At 42.3% G+C, this 16,206-nt stretch overlaps 1 protein-coding gene across 2 annotated transcripts; it reads right to left on the reverse strand.

Annotated features, from left to right (window-relative positions):
- Positions 1-796: 796 nt before the first annotated feature.
- Positions 797-16,195, reverse strand: TXNL4A (thioredoxin like 4A). Of its 2 annotated transcripts, none has more exons than XM_006258246.4 (4): positions 16,095-16,195; positions 15,798-15,974; positions 3,583-3,686; positions 797-1,323 (listed from the first exon to the last, which is right to left on the reverse strand). In XM_006258246.4, exons 2-4 carry the CDS (start codon positions 15,948-15,950, stop codon positions 1,152-1,154), a joined length of 429 nt encoding a protein of 142 aa, XP_006258308.1. In that variant the 5' UTR covers positions 15,951-15,974; positions 16,095-16,195; the 3' UTR covers positions 797-1,151. The 2 variants fall into 2 exon arrangements, with proteins under 2 accessions (XP_006258308.1, XP_014462114.1); XM_014606628.3 differs by lacking the exon at positions 16,095-16,195 and adding an exon at positions 12,884-12,963 and having other exon boundaries at positions 15,798-15,885.
- Positions 16,196-16,206: the final 11 nt, after the last annotated feature.

The following is a 16,206-nucleotide window of genomic DNA, read 5'->3' on the forward strand; positions in this document are numbered from 1 at the left end:
TTTTTATGACCGATATGTAGATAGATCAGTGATTCTCAACCAGGGTACTATGGGTGCCACAAAAGGTTAGCACTGTTAGGTTTACAACATGATTCACAAGGTAAATCTATTCAAATAGAAATCCATAGCTGTGGTCTTTTTAAGTTCTTTGCAACAAAAAAACAAAACAAAACCTGCTCTGTTTTCCGTAGGCAAAAAAAAAAAAAAAAGAATGAAAACTAAGAACATTTCTAAGGGGTGCCTCAAGTGTAAAAAAAATTGAGAGACATTGATGCAGATGAATTACTAGTATAAAGCCAAGAGTAACAGACTTCAAGGGTATTACTTCAGAAATGCACAACAGTCCTGGTCTTGCATTTGTTTCTGTAGTGCTTATAAAAATTAACATGACTTTTGCTGTTATAACCTCTTTGCACCACACATAGTACAATCCTATATAGAAGGTAATCAATGTGCTAATAATGAAAAATACATAAGCATTGGAATCTGACCTTCGTAAATCAATTTCATAATAGAAAATTATACTAAATATTTTCTCTCTCTCTTTTTTTTTTTTTGAAGAAAAAGGGAAATGAAATTAAGCACAACAATTTTATTTCCAGAGAATTTTGCCTGCTTAGTATTTCACATCATCTTAGTTCTAGTGATTTCTCATACTTACTACCAGGCAGTAATAAACTACCAAGAACAAGCCATCTTGATACAAGTGATAAAAAACAAGCTCACTTCAAGAGGTACACTTTTTAAAACTTGTTTTGATTCCTTAAGAGAATGCATTAAAGGCAAGGCAAGAACATAACATCCGTAATTGGTTTATTCCATAAAAAAGCCATACTGTTTTCCAGCATATACTCATTTGAACTGTTCTTCCCTACATCTTAGATTTTTATTTTTTTACAAAAATACATCATATTGAGGCTGACATTTGAGAGTTTAATTTTTTTAATCCAAAAGAATAATCCAGCTATATTTCTGCAGTCAAATAGTTCCAGACTTCATGTCTTCTATTTTCTCAAACTGAATTTGACAGCTTTTAAATAAGAGTTCAAAATACGTCCACAATAAAAAAAAATATTGATCTTCAAATCTTATATACAAAAAGGATAGTTTGGCGACTGTGGAGGTGGACTAAAAGAAAGTGTCCAAGAATATCAGTACCTATACTTGGTAGAATAGTCTTTTGGTGACACCACCAGACCTCTACCTTTACGGGCTCCTCTATAAACTGTTTCTATAATGTCAATCATTTCTTGCTTGTCTTCCATTGCCCAATTAATTTTGTTGTTGTTACCTGTTCCTAAATCAATCATGATGTGTTTGTTCCTGCAAGAGGAAAGCAAATACCAGTCAATACATTGCATTGCCCTCTTCGGAAGTATAAACTTACTCGTCCTGAAGAATTTCACAGAATTCAGAGACACTATATGTAGCTCTTTCAACATATCCTTGCAGGTCAGTCAATAAGCCTAACTCTGAAAATGGCAGAGCTTATGTACCATTGTAATACTGAAGCTGAAACTTTTAAAGTAATGTTTTAACTTTAGGAACAGAAAAATAAGGCATAAAGATAACCCTTCTCAAGATTATTAATTACTCAAAAATAGTTATTTATCTTTAAGAAGAAGATAGATTTAATATTGTATTTGATTTTGTGGTAACAGGGTACAACTACCTCTCAAAACCAAATTTAGCACAATTTAGTCAATTAAAGGTAGACCTAACACCCCCCCAAAATTTGAATTTGGATTTTCTTTAACGCTTTAACAGCATTGTTAAAATTACATTAAAAATAGTTTTTTTTCCTTAGACTCAAGCTCTGACATTTCCTAAAGTACTGTGAACATAAACTATTATGCTAGCAGTTGGTCTATTCACTTTGAAATGATCAGGACGCTTTTATTGCCCAAAGATGCTAAAAAGTACAACCACAAAATGTGATGATCACACAAAGTATTTTGTTTTATGCCAGTGTCCTTTAAATGTAACTGTATGTCCAAGTCTGTCATTTTACAAAGAATTAGCAAATGTAAAGGACTTCATTAGAAAAATAAGTTATTTCTTCTGCGATACATGGAAACTATTAGACACTTGTAAAGCTAACATTTAAAATGTAAATGTTTTAGTTAGTTTTATGACTTTTTACATTTTTTAGATATTCTGTACATCTGACTTATAAAATCAGATTCTGTACATACACAAATGTGCAGATTTTCTAATTTTAGAGGAACAGTGTTGTGTTCATATGGCTAGCTGGAAGGGGAAAAAAAAAAAGTTTTTTCTCAAATTTCATGGGCGGTAAATCCAAGAACGCCTTCTGGACACAACGGGACAGTTAAAAAAAACAAACAAAATCAACAGAAATACCCCACATTATTAAGATTCCAACTTGATGGAAGTGATTCAGGTTGCTTAAGTTGGATGGCATATTTTCATGACACAAAGCCAATGAAAAAAAACAACAAAAACAAAACAACTGAATATGGAATGTTATGCAGTTATGAAACAATAAACATTGAACTTTCCACTATATTGAGACTCTACCAGAGAGAAAATTCAGCACCAAGTGAAGGTTTTATTTGTAGTGTCAGCTGAGTTCATGAAGTGCTGTTTTTAATTCACAGGACTACAAAATTTAGTAGCAACCAGCCTTGTCATCAACTTGACCAAAGATTTTTATCAAGATGTTAAATTAGATTAGATAAAATGCAGAGTGGCTTCCTTCCCAGTTAACATGCTGTTATTAGAGGTGCACTGATACATCAGTCAGATACTGGATCAGCACTGATATAAAGAAAATTGACTGTATGGGAAATTGGCCTGATGTGGCCAATAAATGCCCATGCAGCCACAGAGCAGCACGCAGGCAGCGAGGAGCATAGCCCGACAGCTTGGAGAACTGTGTGCAGCTGGTAAGTCTGTTGTGGTGGAAGGGGAGAGAAGGGGTGTGGGAGGGTAGATCAATGGCACTTGCAGTAAGGGAGGGAGTGGGGCTGGAGTAGGTGCTGCCCAGCTGGGGTAGGGTGGGGCACCCAATGGAGCCGCAGCTCATCCAGGGGGCGTGGGCTCCTGCTGCTGCGCGCACCCTGGGACGGCAGGGGGGCGGTGGCGGGGGGGGGGGGGAGAGCGTGTGCCCCTGGATCTGTGCGGGGTAAAGTGGGCTGCAGCTGCCCCCTAATCCCTGGACAAGCTGCAGCTCCGTCCCTCATCCCACCCCAGCTGGGCAGCACCTGCCCCAGCCCCATTCCCCTCCCTCACCATAGGGGTCCTTGTTCTGCCCTGACCCCCCCCCCCCCAAAACCTTCCCTCACAACAGACTTACCAGCTGGATGCAGCGGTATTGGAAATCGGATCGATATTGCCAGATAGCCTATTTTTTTAAGGAGGCATATATGTATTGGCCCCCAACATCTCTATTGGTGCACCCCTAGTTGTTATTTTTACATAAAACAACATTTCCCCATAATAAGTTGTTAAATATTTTAATATACTTATCAGCATACAAAAGACAAAAATGCATTGCCTTAGTTATAATACACAACCCAGAATTACCCATGTAAGTTATATTGTAGAAATAAGACATACCTAAAGAAAAACATGACTGTACAGGGATCATACAACTCGTACATCTTGTTGAAATCTGGTACTTCTGTAATATCCACAAGATAAATAACAGCAAAGTTTTTCACCTGGACAAAAAAAAAAGCAAAATTCCAATATATGAACAAATAAATACCACAGCAAATTGTTGTTTTTTTTAAATGGTGATAGATTTTATAGAAATGTTTACATTATTGCAATATTAATTCTGCCCAGTGTTCATTGGTAAATTAGTTTGATCTCTTTTTTCTTGTTGCCTTTGTTAATTACTTCTTAACAGAATAGAAAATACACACTATACTAATATTAAAGAAAGGTGGAATTTACAGCCAGCAACCAACAGAAAAATGGCTTACTAAAACTGTTATGTACACACCCCATGATGCCCAACTCTCCATTGCATGCCTCATTTAATAAATATAAATATTTAAGAAGTGTGGTAGCAATTGCTGTTATTAAACACATCAACCTTAACTCCATATTTTCAGTGGTAAATTCCAGAAGCTTTCACATAAGCTGAAGTTTTTCTACATTCTCTAATTTAAAAAAAAAAAAATCTGAGCAAATATGCATCAGCTCTTACTGAGCAGGATAGTAGGAAAATACTAGCAACATTAAAAACTGAAGCTTTTTTTGACCAATGAAAGTGGTAGCATCTGACATGGAAATAATTCTTACTGAATGTACCTACATATGCAATTCATGAGATTCAATAAACTCTGGAGCAGTTCAAGTCACTGCCAACTGCTCCCAGGAGCAGAGCCTACATGTGCGCCTGGGCAAGTAGCAATTTTAGCTGGGGCAGAGCAGGCCCCCAGCTTGCTGGTCTGACTTGATGCAACGTACACCCTGCAGTCAGTATCTACAGGTGCATTTCAGCACAGTAAAGTACTCTGCAGTAATATAGTACTGTCTCCAAAAGTACTATCCTACAGCGGAATTAATTAGTTTACTGTGCCCCAAAACAGACGCATGTGTAGACCATGACGCTTTACTGTGGAGCTAATTAGTCCATCTACATGTATATTACACCCCCCCAAGAAGTGATTTTACAAGTGCCACTGAAAGTACACTTTTATTTGTCTGAGTTACTACTGAGACAAAGCTACACATTCTACATGTACAAGATATTTGAATTTTTTTAAGTTAAGTTTGTGGGTAACTTCACTCCCCTAAGAAAACTATTGCCAACTGAAAAGTAAGCACAGTATACAAACTGACATATTTGAGAGATTAAGTCAGTGGAGATATATTTAACAATGATAATATATGTGTATACAAGAATGAAATATTTTAAGAGATGATATAGCTGTATCTAAATTACAGCCAATTTTGAGAATGGTGTTTGATCCTTTATTTACATGGTACTGTAATCTGGAAAAACGAGAGAACAGTCAGGATTGGGAGAACGTTTTTTTGATTCCTTTGGATCAGACTGCAAATTTCTCTCTCCAGATAATGGAATCTATAAGAATATCTCCCCAAGCTTAAATATTTTTCACAGTATTTGTGATTTTTCAGACAACCCCCAACTGGAAATAGTATATGATTAAACTAGAAATTACATTAAAATGTTTAAAAACTAATCAAAATATAAATTCCACAGAAATTCATCTGGTATAGTCTGAAATTACACATTTTTTAAAAGTCTGCATACACAGGTGCTGTAATTAGGAAAGTACTGTGATTTTTAAATTTGTTTCCAGATTCTAGAACTATTTGGTATATATTATGAACCAAAATAAAAATTAAAACTTAGGAGTTTCAAATCATGGTTTCTGTTCAGGAACTGCTGTACACAAAACCAAAAGTTTGTTAGCACAGTTCACTTCTGACATATGATCATGTTTATATTTTACTGTTATTTTGCTGAGCCAAAGTTGTTTGCAATTATTTTATACAATTTATCACCTTAAATGCCGCTGCAAATATAACAAGTACTAATACTCTAACAGTGCACATTGCATTGCAGTTCAGGTGCAATTTTCTTTCGGGAAATTCTTTACAATGCACATTTACATGAAAATACAATTTCTATAATCCACCAAAAGTAATCTTTGGATAAATTAATAGTGCCTGCTTTTCTTTAAGATTATATTCTCTACAATTTTTAAAATATATTTTATTCACTGAAAGTATCCCTGAAGAATTTATGAAACAAAGGGCATGTCTACAAATTGCCATACAGTAAAGCATGGTGTAGTATAGGTGGTTACTGCGAGGTGCACACAGCGCATGGGTAGATTTCACCACTACATCGCCATAGCAGTGCACTATAACTGCAGAGCATGCTACTATGGCAACATAGCTGGCAATCATGTGTAGACCTGCAAAAATCGCTACATTGCTGTAAGTGTGCCATATGGCGATGTAGCGCATTGCTATGTCACCGTAGGGCAACATGTAGGTGTGCCCAAAGTGTTTGTATTTTCTGAACTACACAAGTATGCCGTTTAAAAAAAATGTCTTTTAACACAAAAACTCAATGCAATAAAAAATATCTTCTATCAAACTGATATATTGTTGCTTATCCAGCTTGTAGTGCCTCAGTCTGGTTTCCTTTCCTAAAGTTTCAGATAACTTCTTTGTTTTATGAAGCCAGGAACTTTTACTGAATAGTAAATAGGAGTGCACCGATAGAGATTTTTTGAGCTGATACTGATGGCCAATTTTTAAGGAGCCGTATCAGCCAATGCCGATCTGACTGCCAATATGAAGCTGGGCAGCTTAGAGACCAGTGTTGGGCTGGTAAGTCTGGTGTAGGGGAAGGGGTAAATCGAGGCCCCGGCAGTGAGGGAGGGAGTGGGGCAGGGGCAGGTGCTGCTCAGCTGGGGCGGGGTGGGGTGTGGGATGGAGCCGCAAGCAGCTCGTCTGGGGGGCTCGAGGGAGGGAGGGTGCGGCTTCCACCCTGCACACACCCTTGGAGGGCACACAGGGGGGAGGTAGAAAGTGTGCCCCTGGATCTGTGGGGTGAGGGTGGGCTGCCACTCTGGGCCGGGGCTGTGCCAGGCTCTTCTGGGTAGGAGGCTGGGCTGCACTCAGGGCAGGCAGTGGTGGTAGTGGGAGCAGGGCTATAGGGGTTGGAGGGGAAGGCTGCAGCCACCCCAAAATTCATTGGGGTGCATGCAGCAGCAGGAGCCACTCCCCCCAGACCAGCTGCTCGTGGCTCCATCCCATGCTCAAACTGCCCCAGCTGAGCAGAGCCTGCCCTAGCCCCACTCCCTCCCTCAACACGGGGGCCTCCATTTGCACCACCCATGCCCATTTCCTCCACCCACCCTTTCCCTCACACCAGACTTACCAGCCCAACGCTGGTCTCCAAGCCGGTGGGCTGAGCTCCTGGCCCCATGCATGGTGCCGCTGTGCGCACGCATGGGGCATTTATCGGCCGCATCAGGCAAAGAAAGCCGATTTCCGATACTTTAAATTTTCCCTGTATCAGTGCACCTCTAATAGTAAATAATAAATACCCAGTTTTTTAAAAGATGAACTTATTCTGAACATCACAGCAAAGCATTTATGGATTTTATCACAATAATCTGGAAACCTCATGAACATTAATTTAATTTACCCTACTAACACCTCACTTATTAGAAAAGAAGCACAGGATGATAAAGTGCTGTGATTTTCTACCAGGATGCCACAGTACCCTGAGATGCCTTGATATCCTTTCAAGGGCATTGCAAGGTGTCACACTATGGTAGCACTGTTAGGTGTGCATAAAATAAACCCAGGGATTTCAAACAGGAATCCTTAGCGTTAAAAACATTTTGACCTATTGTGGTCTTTCTGAGTTCTTTGCAACAGAAGAATTGTTCCATTATTTTTCTGTGGTCAAACAGGTTGAAAACTAGGAGCTGGCATTTTTCAAGTGGTACCTCAAGTCCACGTGTCAGAGAGGTTTTATTTTTTTCACCTTCCTCAGAAGTATTGAGGGTTGGTTGCAGCCAGGGCTGGGATTTTGACTGGTGTGTACCAGAACTCCTGCTGGGACTTAAACATTGAGATCCCTGGCTATAGGGTCTTGCTTCTTTCTCAGCTTAGGGGCAGACTTGGGGTCAGGAAGGAATTTTAGACTTTAGTCAGATTGGTAGGGACTGTGGGGTTATTTGCCTTCCTTTGTGGGGGTTGGGGGTAATTGCCCTCTTCTTTGGATCTCTTAAGTGTATACAACAACTCTCATAGCAGAGGAAATTATCCATCATTATCACCTTGCTTTACCCATGTCAGATTAGGGTGTTATTTTGTGTTGCTGCATCAGGGTCAATTGTAGTTTTACTAATAGGTACACAGTGCATTTGTATAGGATGGTTTGTATAGGGATGCTCCTGCCTCTGGCCAGGGTTGGACTAGGTGACCTCCAGAGGTCCCTTCCAGCTCTACTTTTCTATAATACTAAAAAGGTTGAGAACCATTGATATAATGACTTGCCCAAAGTATGAGGCAGACAGAAACAGAACTCAGACCCCAAGTCTCAGTCCAGTGTTTTAACCATAAAACTACCTTTCCTTTCCTCTTGCTTTCTCCATGCCCTCTACTTCAAACCTGGCAATATTTTTTAAGCAGACTCTGGAATGAGAAATTAATGCTTTACAGCATCAGACCAATAGAATCAGAGCCATGTTAGTTGTAAGCTTGTAGGGACAGGGACTAACATTTTGCGATATACACTGTACAAACAGAACAATTACATCCTTCTAAGTAGGTCAGTATTGCTCTTGTACTACACAAAACTGGTTCTCTAACATTTCAAGATAGTGCCTGCTAAATCAAACCATAAGAGCAAGAAATTAACTAGTAACCATAAACATGATTAACTTCAACATATAGACAGGAATCAGTAAATCAAGTTCCAGTGAGATTCTTTAGTTTACATCAAATCTTTTTTGCTGGTACTATATCAAATCCAATTTTAAAATATTTATTTTTGAAGAATATACAAAAACAAAATGAGATACTTAGATAGCTAAAACTATTCAGTGAAGATATCTATGGACACGAATGAAAATCTCAGTACCAATATTAAAGTGTAGTGCAGCCTAAGTAAAAATTCTTGCAGTAGTTTCATTTAATCACTGGAACTTCTGAGAAAGTATTTCCTTGTAGACCACAGGGACTTATGTATAGTGTTCCATAATCTGGAAATAAAAACACTACCGATAAGATTTGTAGCATGTCTTTTGTCCAAAGAGCTTTTTTACCTCCACCTAGCTTTCAACTGAATTCTGATTTAATGAGTTGACTAAAACTGTTAGTTTGTAAACTGACACTGCACATTATACAAATATTGAACTCAAAACTATTAATTCCTAATTGTAGGAATTTCATAGAAACAGTGAATTAAAGTGATACTGAAATATGTGTATCGAGATCTATAGAGTACGTAAAGAAACATTCTTATCTGGGTATTCTCAATAATGTATTTATCTGAATAATACCCATGAAGAACTTCAATAGACCCCCTGGAAGAATGTATCTGTACCTTTATTTTCCTTTCCAAGAAAAGTCTGAGAGGCTATGCAAATCCTAAGGGATAACACACTTTTTTTCAATATATAATCCTGCCCCCCCCAAACATTAACAGCTCAATGAAGTTAAGCAAAAGAAATAAAAAGATAAAAGTTGGATATTTTCTCTATTTTATTGGGTCACTTTGGCTTCTGTTGAATGTGTTAAGAAGGCTTATAATTCTTATTGCATTTATCAATCCCTTTCCCAAAAAATGATATTATACCTCATGTATGGTTTATGTAGCAATACAAGAACAAGTAAAACTGATTATCCAATTTCTAAATTAATTCAAATGTTGCTAGTGGAAACAAGCCTGTACTTTTTTTTGGGATCCCAAATACATTACAAAATTAAGTTTCTGAATTAAGCTTGAACTACACAGTGTAAGTGTGGTTTAAGCTGCTCCACGTGTTCTGGGACCCACGCTGTGAGCCGTGTGGATACTGGGGTAGTCAAAGCAGGCACTGCGTGCAGCATAGTTCAGCTGAAGTAGCAGCCATGCTTCATGTAATGGTCACCTCAGCTGGACTGCGCTGGATGTGACAACCGCCCAGCAGTTTCAGGACTGTGCTGTACCTGGAGCCTGCTCCAGCCAGTTGAGGACCTGTGCTGCATGCAGTGCCTGTGAGCTCCATATAAGCACAGGTTCTGGACTAGCTGGAGTGGGCACTGTGTGCAACATACTTCCCAGGGCAGGTGCTATGCATGGCAGTCTGGCCACAGCAGCCACCGTTTGCAGCATGGCTGCCAACTCGCCCAGACAGTGCCATATTTAACGCCCATTTCAACCATTCTGAGATCTGTGCCACACAGTGCAAGTCCCAGATGGACTGGGAATGATTATCAAATCAAGCAAGCGGAGTGAGAGGCAGGGGAAAAGAAAGAGGGATGGTGAGGGCATCTGCAAGCTGGATCTGGCCTGTGGACCAGTCCCATGCCATGGGCATGTCGTCCCCACATAGGTCTGATCAGACCTAGGGGCAGGACTAGGGGACAGATGGTGGGACTCTGTGGGCTATATGTTTAACACCCCTGACACAGAGCCCAGAAGAGCTCCAGGAACAGAATCCAGAACTAAATTTCTACCTTCCTGTTACATGCAACCTCTGAACATACCACAACAGTAGTTCTCCAAGGCAGACAGAGTGGTGGGGTAATCTACTGAGCTCAACAACATCACTTATGTTCCCACAGGACAGCATAGTGCTGAGATACTATATGGTTCTCCATGTGTTACCATCCAAACAGGAAACAGTATAACTACCTTAGTATAATGCCACAGACTGGCTGTCACTCAGAGCCACAAAACATTGTGGATCTGTGACAACTGCTCGTTAAAACAGTAACTTTTGTCACAGGAAGTTTCCTTGGACAAATTAAGTGTGGACAGGTATTTGGTTGCAGCACCTCTGATCAGCCCTTATCATTGTAGGGGACACCCAGGCAGCCCTCTCATCCTTGTTGCCCTATGGCAAGGGTGATAGGGCTCTGATCGAATACCGCCAGCAGCAGTTGATGAAGGGGAGAGGGATAGGGAGGGGGTGATGGCAGAGACCAATCAGCCTGTGCCATTGCAGAAAGCTCACCTGGCAGCAGCCAATTAAAGCACTAAAGCCCATTAAAGGACCAGGAGTTTTAAAGGACTTATGGGGCAGCCCAAAACCAGCTCCAGTCAGCTCTCAAGCTGCCCAGGAGCTAGGAACTTTGAGGGGCTTGCAAACCTGTCAGGTGACCTGGGCAAGGGGAATTATGGAGCAGCCTCTATTGCCCCCTGGCTAGAGAGCATACCTTTGTGCAGTTGGGGGTAGTACATATGTGGTCACCCATATATCGTTTTTGTTGTTGTTTTTTGTTTTGTTTTGCTACAAACAGGCCCAAATAGATATATATTGTTTCCAACTTGGGAGGCAACATGCACGTAGCTAACTCAGGTAACTCCATACAATACCTTGAACCAACTTAAGGCTACAGTAAGGCAGCTACAGTATATTATTTCTGGTTCTGGCTCTGTAAATTGCTTTGTGCTATCAAGGGGTACCTATACACGAGCAGAGAAGCTGTCCCAATCCGCTGTAGTTACAGCGCATCAGAGCAGGCTCGACTAATTGTGTCTGCTGGAGCATGGCAGTTACTGTGCTCCAGCAGACTCCAGCATCTCACATATCAGCATCCCTTAGCTTAAAAATGGCAGTGGGCGTGCTTTAAAGCAGGGATGCTGGCACATGAGATGCTCTGGGTGGTTTAATTAAAGCAGCTCTTGGAGCCACTTGAATTAAAGCACTCCCCTCTCTCCCCAGAGCACATGTACAAACGCCTAGGATGGGCCACAGTTCAAATAGGCTGAGAACCACTGTGTTATGGAAAGTCAAACCAAGGAGGAAAACAAAGGAAGGTGTGACAGGAAACTAAACCTGCTGTAGTGGTAGACCAGGTTAAGGAATCCTCATCCAAGTTAAGGAAATCTAATGGATTTTCATTTCCTGGGCTGAAAGAAGCTGCAAACAATCCAGGAACAGCACTGTATGAAACTGTCTAGCAAACCCCCCTGATTAAAGTCCCATCTACATTTGTCTAAAACTCTTCTATATCTGAAGTTGCTTTAAGACAGCTGAAAGATGTATATGAATATTGCAAGCTACAATAGGTTACAAAAAAAAGCTTGAAACTGGGATCTACTGCAGGATACAGTTGTAAGAAGTGCATGGCATATTGTCCATGCCGGCCAGCTAAACTGTTTTAAAAGTCTTAAATTAGATTTTAAACACAAACATGGTTAAGATACAAGTTGGATTGCACTTACAGAAATTTCTAACTTTCTTTGGCTTATCAGAGCCTAAGAAATAGTGAAAGACGGGACAGTTAGAGGATTGGGTTAATTTAAAGGGAAATTTTGGGAGTTTCTAAAAGCATCAAGAGGGTGTACTAATGGAAAGCATAGGAGAAAATGAGAAAGAGACAAATAAGTTTTATAGAATGGCAACATGCTTTGGATTACCTCAAACTTTAAATATTAAGAGATTTACAAGCTTTAGACTGATATGATTAACAATTAATATGTCTTTTTTGGCTGAATACCAACAGTATTGATTGCACTTCATTTATCAAATCTCTTTCCCTCTTACATTAACTCTTGGTGTAGTTTTTGCCTCTGAGTAACAAACAAATGGCCACTGCTTGAGTAGTTCTCATTACTAATCTTACTTTTAACCATTGTTGCATAACATAGATCCAGTTCTACAGTTTAAAACTGTTTTATTTATTTGTATAAAAATTATCAAAGTTCCATGCCTTTGGGGTTCAGAAAAATTGAAGACCCCTCTTAAAACAGCCCTTTGAAAAGCATTTCAGATATCCTCACAATATTTTAAGACTATTTTACATTTTTTTTGCTTTGACAAGCTTCTGCTTAAAAGTGGATAACAGTATACAACATATGTATTGTGAGATTTTCAAAAGGAAATGAGTCATCAGTATGCACAGCACCAAATTGAATGCTTACTTCAGTTACTAGTAACAGACTTCTACTTTGCATTTTAGAATTTTGCTATATGGTCCCCAAGACATTCAGATTAATAATGTTCAACTCTTTCTGGTTACAGAGTACCCCAAAACATTACTACTTCCTAAAACATGTTGCACATTTAAAAAAAAGTTGCACCTGGATATTAAGTGTAATACAGCTACATTCTCTCCAAATGTAGCATGCAACTACAGCACATTAACATTTTGAATTATATTCTAGTAAAGCACCTGTGCAATTGGAACTTCTACTCACTCTTTACAACAGCTGCGAGATCCAAACATGGCTCGTAAGCAAGAGGATGAGGAAGGATCCCCCCCTTTAATCTGCCATTTCTGCAGGGGGAGATTTTTAAATAAAAAGTTACAATGCTCTTTTCCCCTCCACAATCAAACTTAAATGCCAGTATGCCTTCCAAACTGCCAAGAGTCCTGCCAAAGATAGATACTAACACTAATCCCACAACATTCAAGGGAAGCATAAGATGCATATAAAGTACCAGGAAGCTGTTAAAAAAAATCCCTAAACTAAACTCTATTATGTCTCAACACTTGGAACAGGTACAGTAGCCTTACCAGAGTGCCCCTAAGAACACTGTGCAATGACTAATACAGAAACACCTTCACATATGGTTATTCTGTAGAAAAAGGCACAATCATTTCTGAAAATAATTACTGACTGCCATCTGACACAAATTCAGATAATATTCCTTTTTGTTCTGGTTCTTTTTACCTGTGTTTTATTTGAGTTTGCTGACAGTTCTGCTTAACATGTCCTGTGCTGCTGCATAGTGGTACAAGTAAGAGAGGCTGTACAGTTAATCACCTATTTACATAAACAATGCTTAATTTCTTTTCAGTATCTAAACTGCTTAACAGGAGACTTACTTGTGTTCATAGGGTGTTGTTTTTCCATTTGGAAAAGCTTCACAGATTAGCACAACATGCACAGATTTCAACAAGTTTTACAAAGTCTAAATACAGTCCATTAGCAAATGCTAAGTGAAGCACAGCCTACTCCTGGGCTTTTAAATTGCTGGAAGTGTTTATTTAAAGGCATGCCAAAGTGTGTCAATATTTTAAACTATTCCAATTAAAAAGTTGCTAGTGTATTAATGTTACATTCTCTCACTTAAAAGGAATAATGACAACATGAACTTATCTATAATGTTACTACTAGTTTGGTTACACACACGCTTCTTTCTCTTTGCAGATTAAGCTATTAAATCCAGGGGTGCACCGATAGAGACGTTTTGGGCTTAAACCAATGGCCTATTTTTAATGAGCCATATTGGACAATACTGATCTGATTGATGATATGCAGTGGAGCAGCTTGGAGAGCAGCATCCAGCTGGTAAGTTTGTTGTGGGGGGCACAGAAGGTGGGAAGGGAGCGGGGCTGGGGCAGGCACTGCACAGCAGGGGTGGGGTGAGGGATGGAGCCATGAGCTGCTCGTCTGGGAAGCACACGGAGGGCAGCTCCTGCCAAGTGCACGCGGGGGAGGGGGGCATGCGCTCCTGGATCTGTGCACAGGCCACGGGTGGGCTGCTGCTGCAGGCTGGGGCAGCGCTGAGCTCTTCCCCGGGGGTTGGACCAAGCTGCGTTCGGCGAGGGCTACAGCAGTGATTGGAGGGGAGCTAGAGGGGGAGAAGGAGCTGGAGCCACCCCAAATTTGCCGTAGGCCTGATCCCAGCACCGCCACTGTCCACCCTAAATGCAGCCCTGGCCTAATCCCCCCCACCAGGAAGAGTCCGGCGCTGCCCCTGGCCCCGGCCCACAGTGGCTGCCTGCCCTTGCCCTGTGCCCAGATCCGGGGACACACGCCCCACCATACCCTCCCACAGTGCGTGCAGGGCGGGAGCTGCTACCCCCTCCCCATGTCCTCCAGATGACCTGCTGGAGGCCCCATCCTGTGCCGTGCCCCAGCTATGCAGTGCCTTCCCCTGCCCCAGCCCCACTCCTGCCCTCACTGCAGGGGCCTCAGTCTGGCCCCCCTCACACCCCTTCCCCCACAACAGACTTACCAGCCAGACCAAGCTGTGCTCCACGCTACCAGGCTCCACTCCTGGCTTCCTGCATGCTGTGCCACAGCTGCGTGTGCGCACAGGGCATTTATTGGCAACATTATCAGCCACATCAACCAAAAAAAAGTTGATTGCCAATACTGTCAATTTTCCTTATATTGCTGCTGATCCAAGATGGGGCAGATGTATTAGTGCACCACTAATTAAATCCTTATCTATTAACAACAAATAGAAATCAATGTTTTAATTTAACCGCACTGTTTCCATTTGACTGAATGTCAAAGAACATGTCCCTTTTTAGTATCTGATGAAATGAGCTCTTGCTCTCATGAAAGCTTATACATCTCTGATTCAGTTAGTCCAGGGGTGTCAAACTCATCAAGCGCTGTGAGCCAGGGTGAAAGGTGAGGGGCTGGTCCACCGGCTGGATGAATGGAGCAGGACCGATCCATGGGCCAGACCGGGCTTGCAGACCAGCCCTGCATGCTGAAACCAGCATGAGGGTGAGCAAAGGATGGGCGCTACATGCAGTGGGTGCCCTGGACTGGCTGCACGTGCTACATGCAGCACGAGCCCCAGACTAGTTGTGCACTCTGCAGGAAGCACGTACCCAGCACAACCCCACATGCCGTTTCGCCCTGGCCTCATGTGCCGCATGCAGGGTGCAGGGCTGACCCAGCGCACGCAGCACACGAATCGTGGGTCCACTCCAAGACCCGCAGGCAGCACCACAGGCCAGATGACAGGACGCTGCAGACCAGCTCAGTTCTGCAGGCCCTATATGTGACACCCTTGAGTTAAACCGTCCAAGTGGGGGCCAAGTGCTTTGGTAGGCATGCCATGAGACCTGCACCCTTCGCGAGTGGGACTCTAATCTTTTTCCAAATTTGCTGCTCTGCTTTCCGCTCCCTGCTTGCTCCCACACTTTGCCTTTTGTTCCCTGCCTGACCTGCTGTTTACCACACACGGAGCCTGCCTGTGCCACAGGTTGGCCCCGCCACATCTGTCCGGCATGTCTCTCCCCTGCCTCCTGCCAGAACATGCTGGGCAAGGGCGGGAAATGCACCATCCCGCAGACGGACAACTTGGTGGCCAACAAAGTGCCCGAGGCTGCGTGGCCTCTGCCGGGCACCAGCCCACACCCACCTTCTCGGCGATGCTGTACAACACCTCGTCCATCTTCATGCACGTGGGATCCCAGTCGTGGCCGAAGCGGATGACCACCACGCGGTCCTCCTCCGACAGGATGGCCTGGTCCACCTGCCAGCCATTGTGCAAGTGCGGTAGCATGTACGACATAGCGGCGGCCGACCTGCGCGAGGCCTGCGGACCACAGGGTCGCGAATGAGGGGGGAAATCCCGCGTGCCCGCCCCTCCCCCACCTCAGCCAGACCCCGCGCCCCTTCCAGCACGTCCCGCCCCGCCCTGTCCCGGGACACTGACCTCCGCCCCCGACCGCGGAGAAGACGCGGCCCCGCCGCAGCAAGCCCACTCCTGCGACCGGACCGAGATACAACGCTCCCGCTCAGCCCAACTCCCGGCGTCGACGTAGGAG

Source organism: Alligator mississippiensis, chromosome 3 (assembly GCF_030867095.1).
Source record: "Alligator mississippiensis isolate rAllMis1 chromosome 3, rAllMis1, whole genome shotgun sequence".
Classification (NCBI taxonomy): domain Eukaryota; kingdom Metazoa; phylum Chordata; order Crocodylia; family Alligatoridae; genus Alligator; species Alligator mississippiensis.

Excerpts from the sequence above, each read along its gene's own strand:
- TXNL4A (XM_006258246.4), bottom strand. The coding sequence starts at position 15,950 with ATGTCGTACATGCTACCGCACTTGCACAATGGCTGGCAGGTGGACCAG. Across the intron at positions 3,687-15,797 it reads TGTACAGCATCGCCGAGAAG|GTGAAAAACTTTGCTGTTAT; the intron begins GTGGGTGTGGGC and ends TTTTTTGTCCAG. Across the intron at positions 1,324-3,582 it reads ACAGTCATGTTTTTCTTTAG|GAACAAACACATCATGATTG; the intron begins GTATGTCTTATT and ends TTCCTCTTGCAG.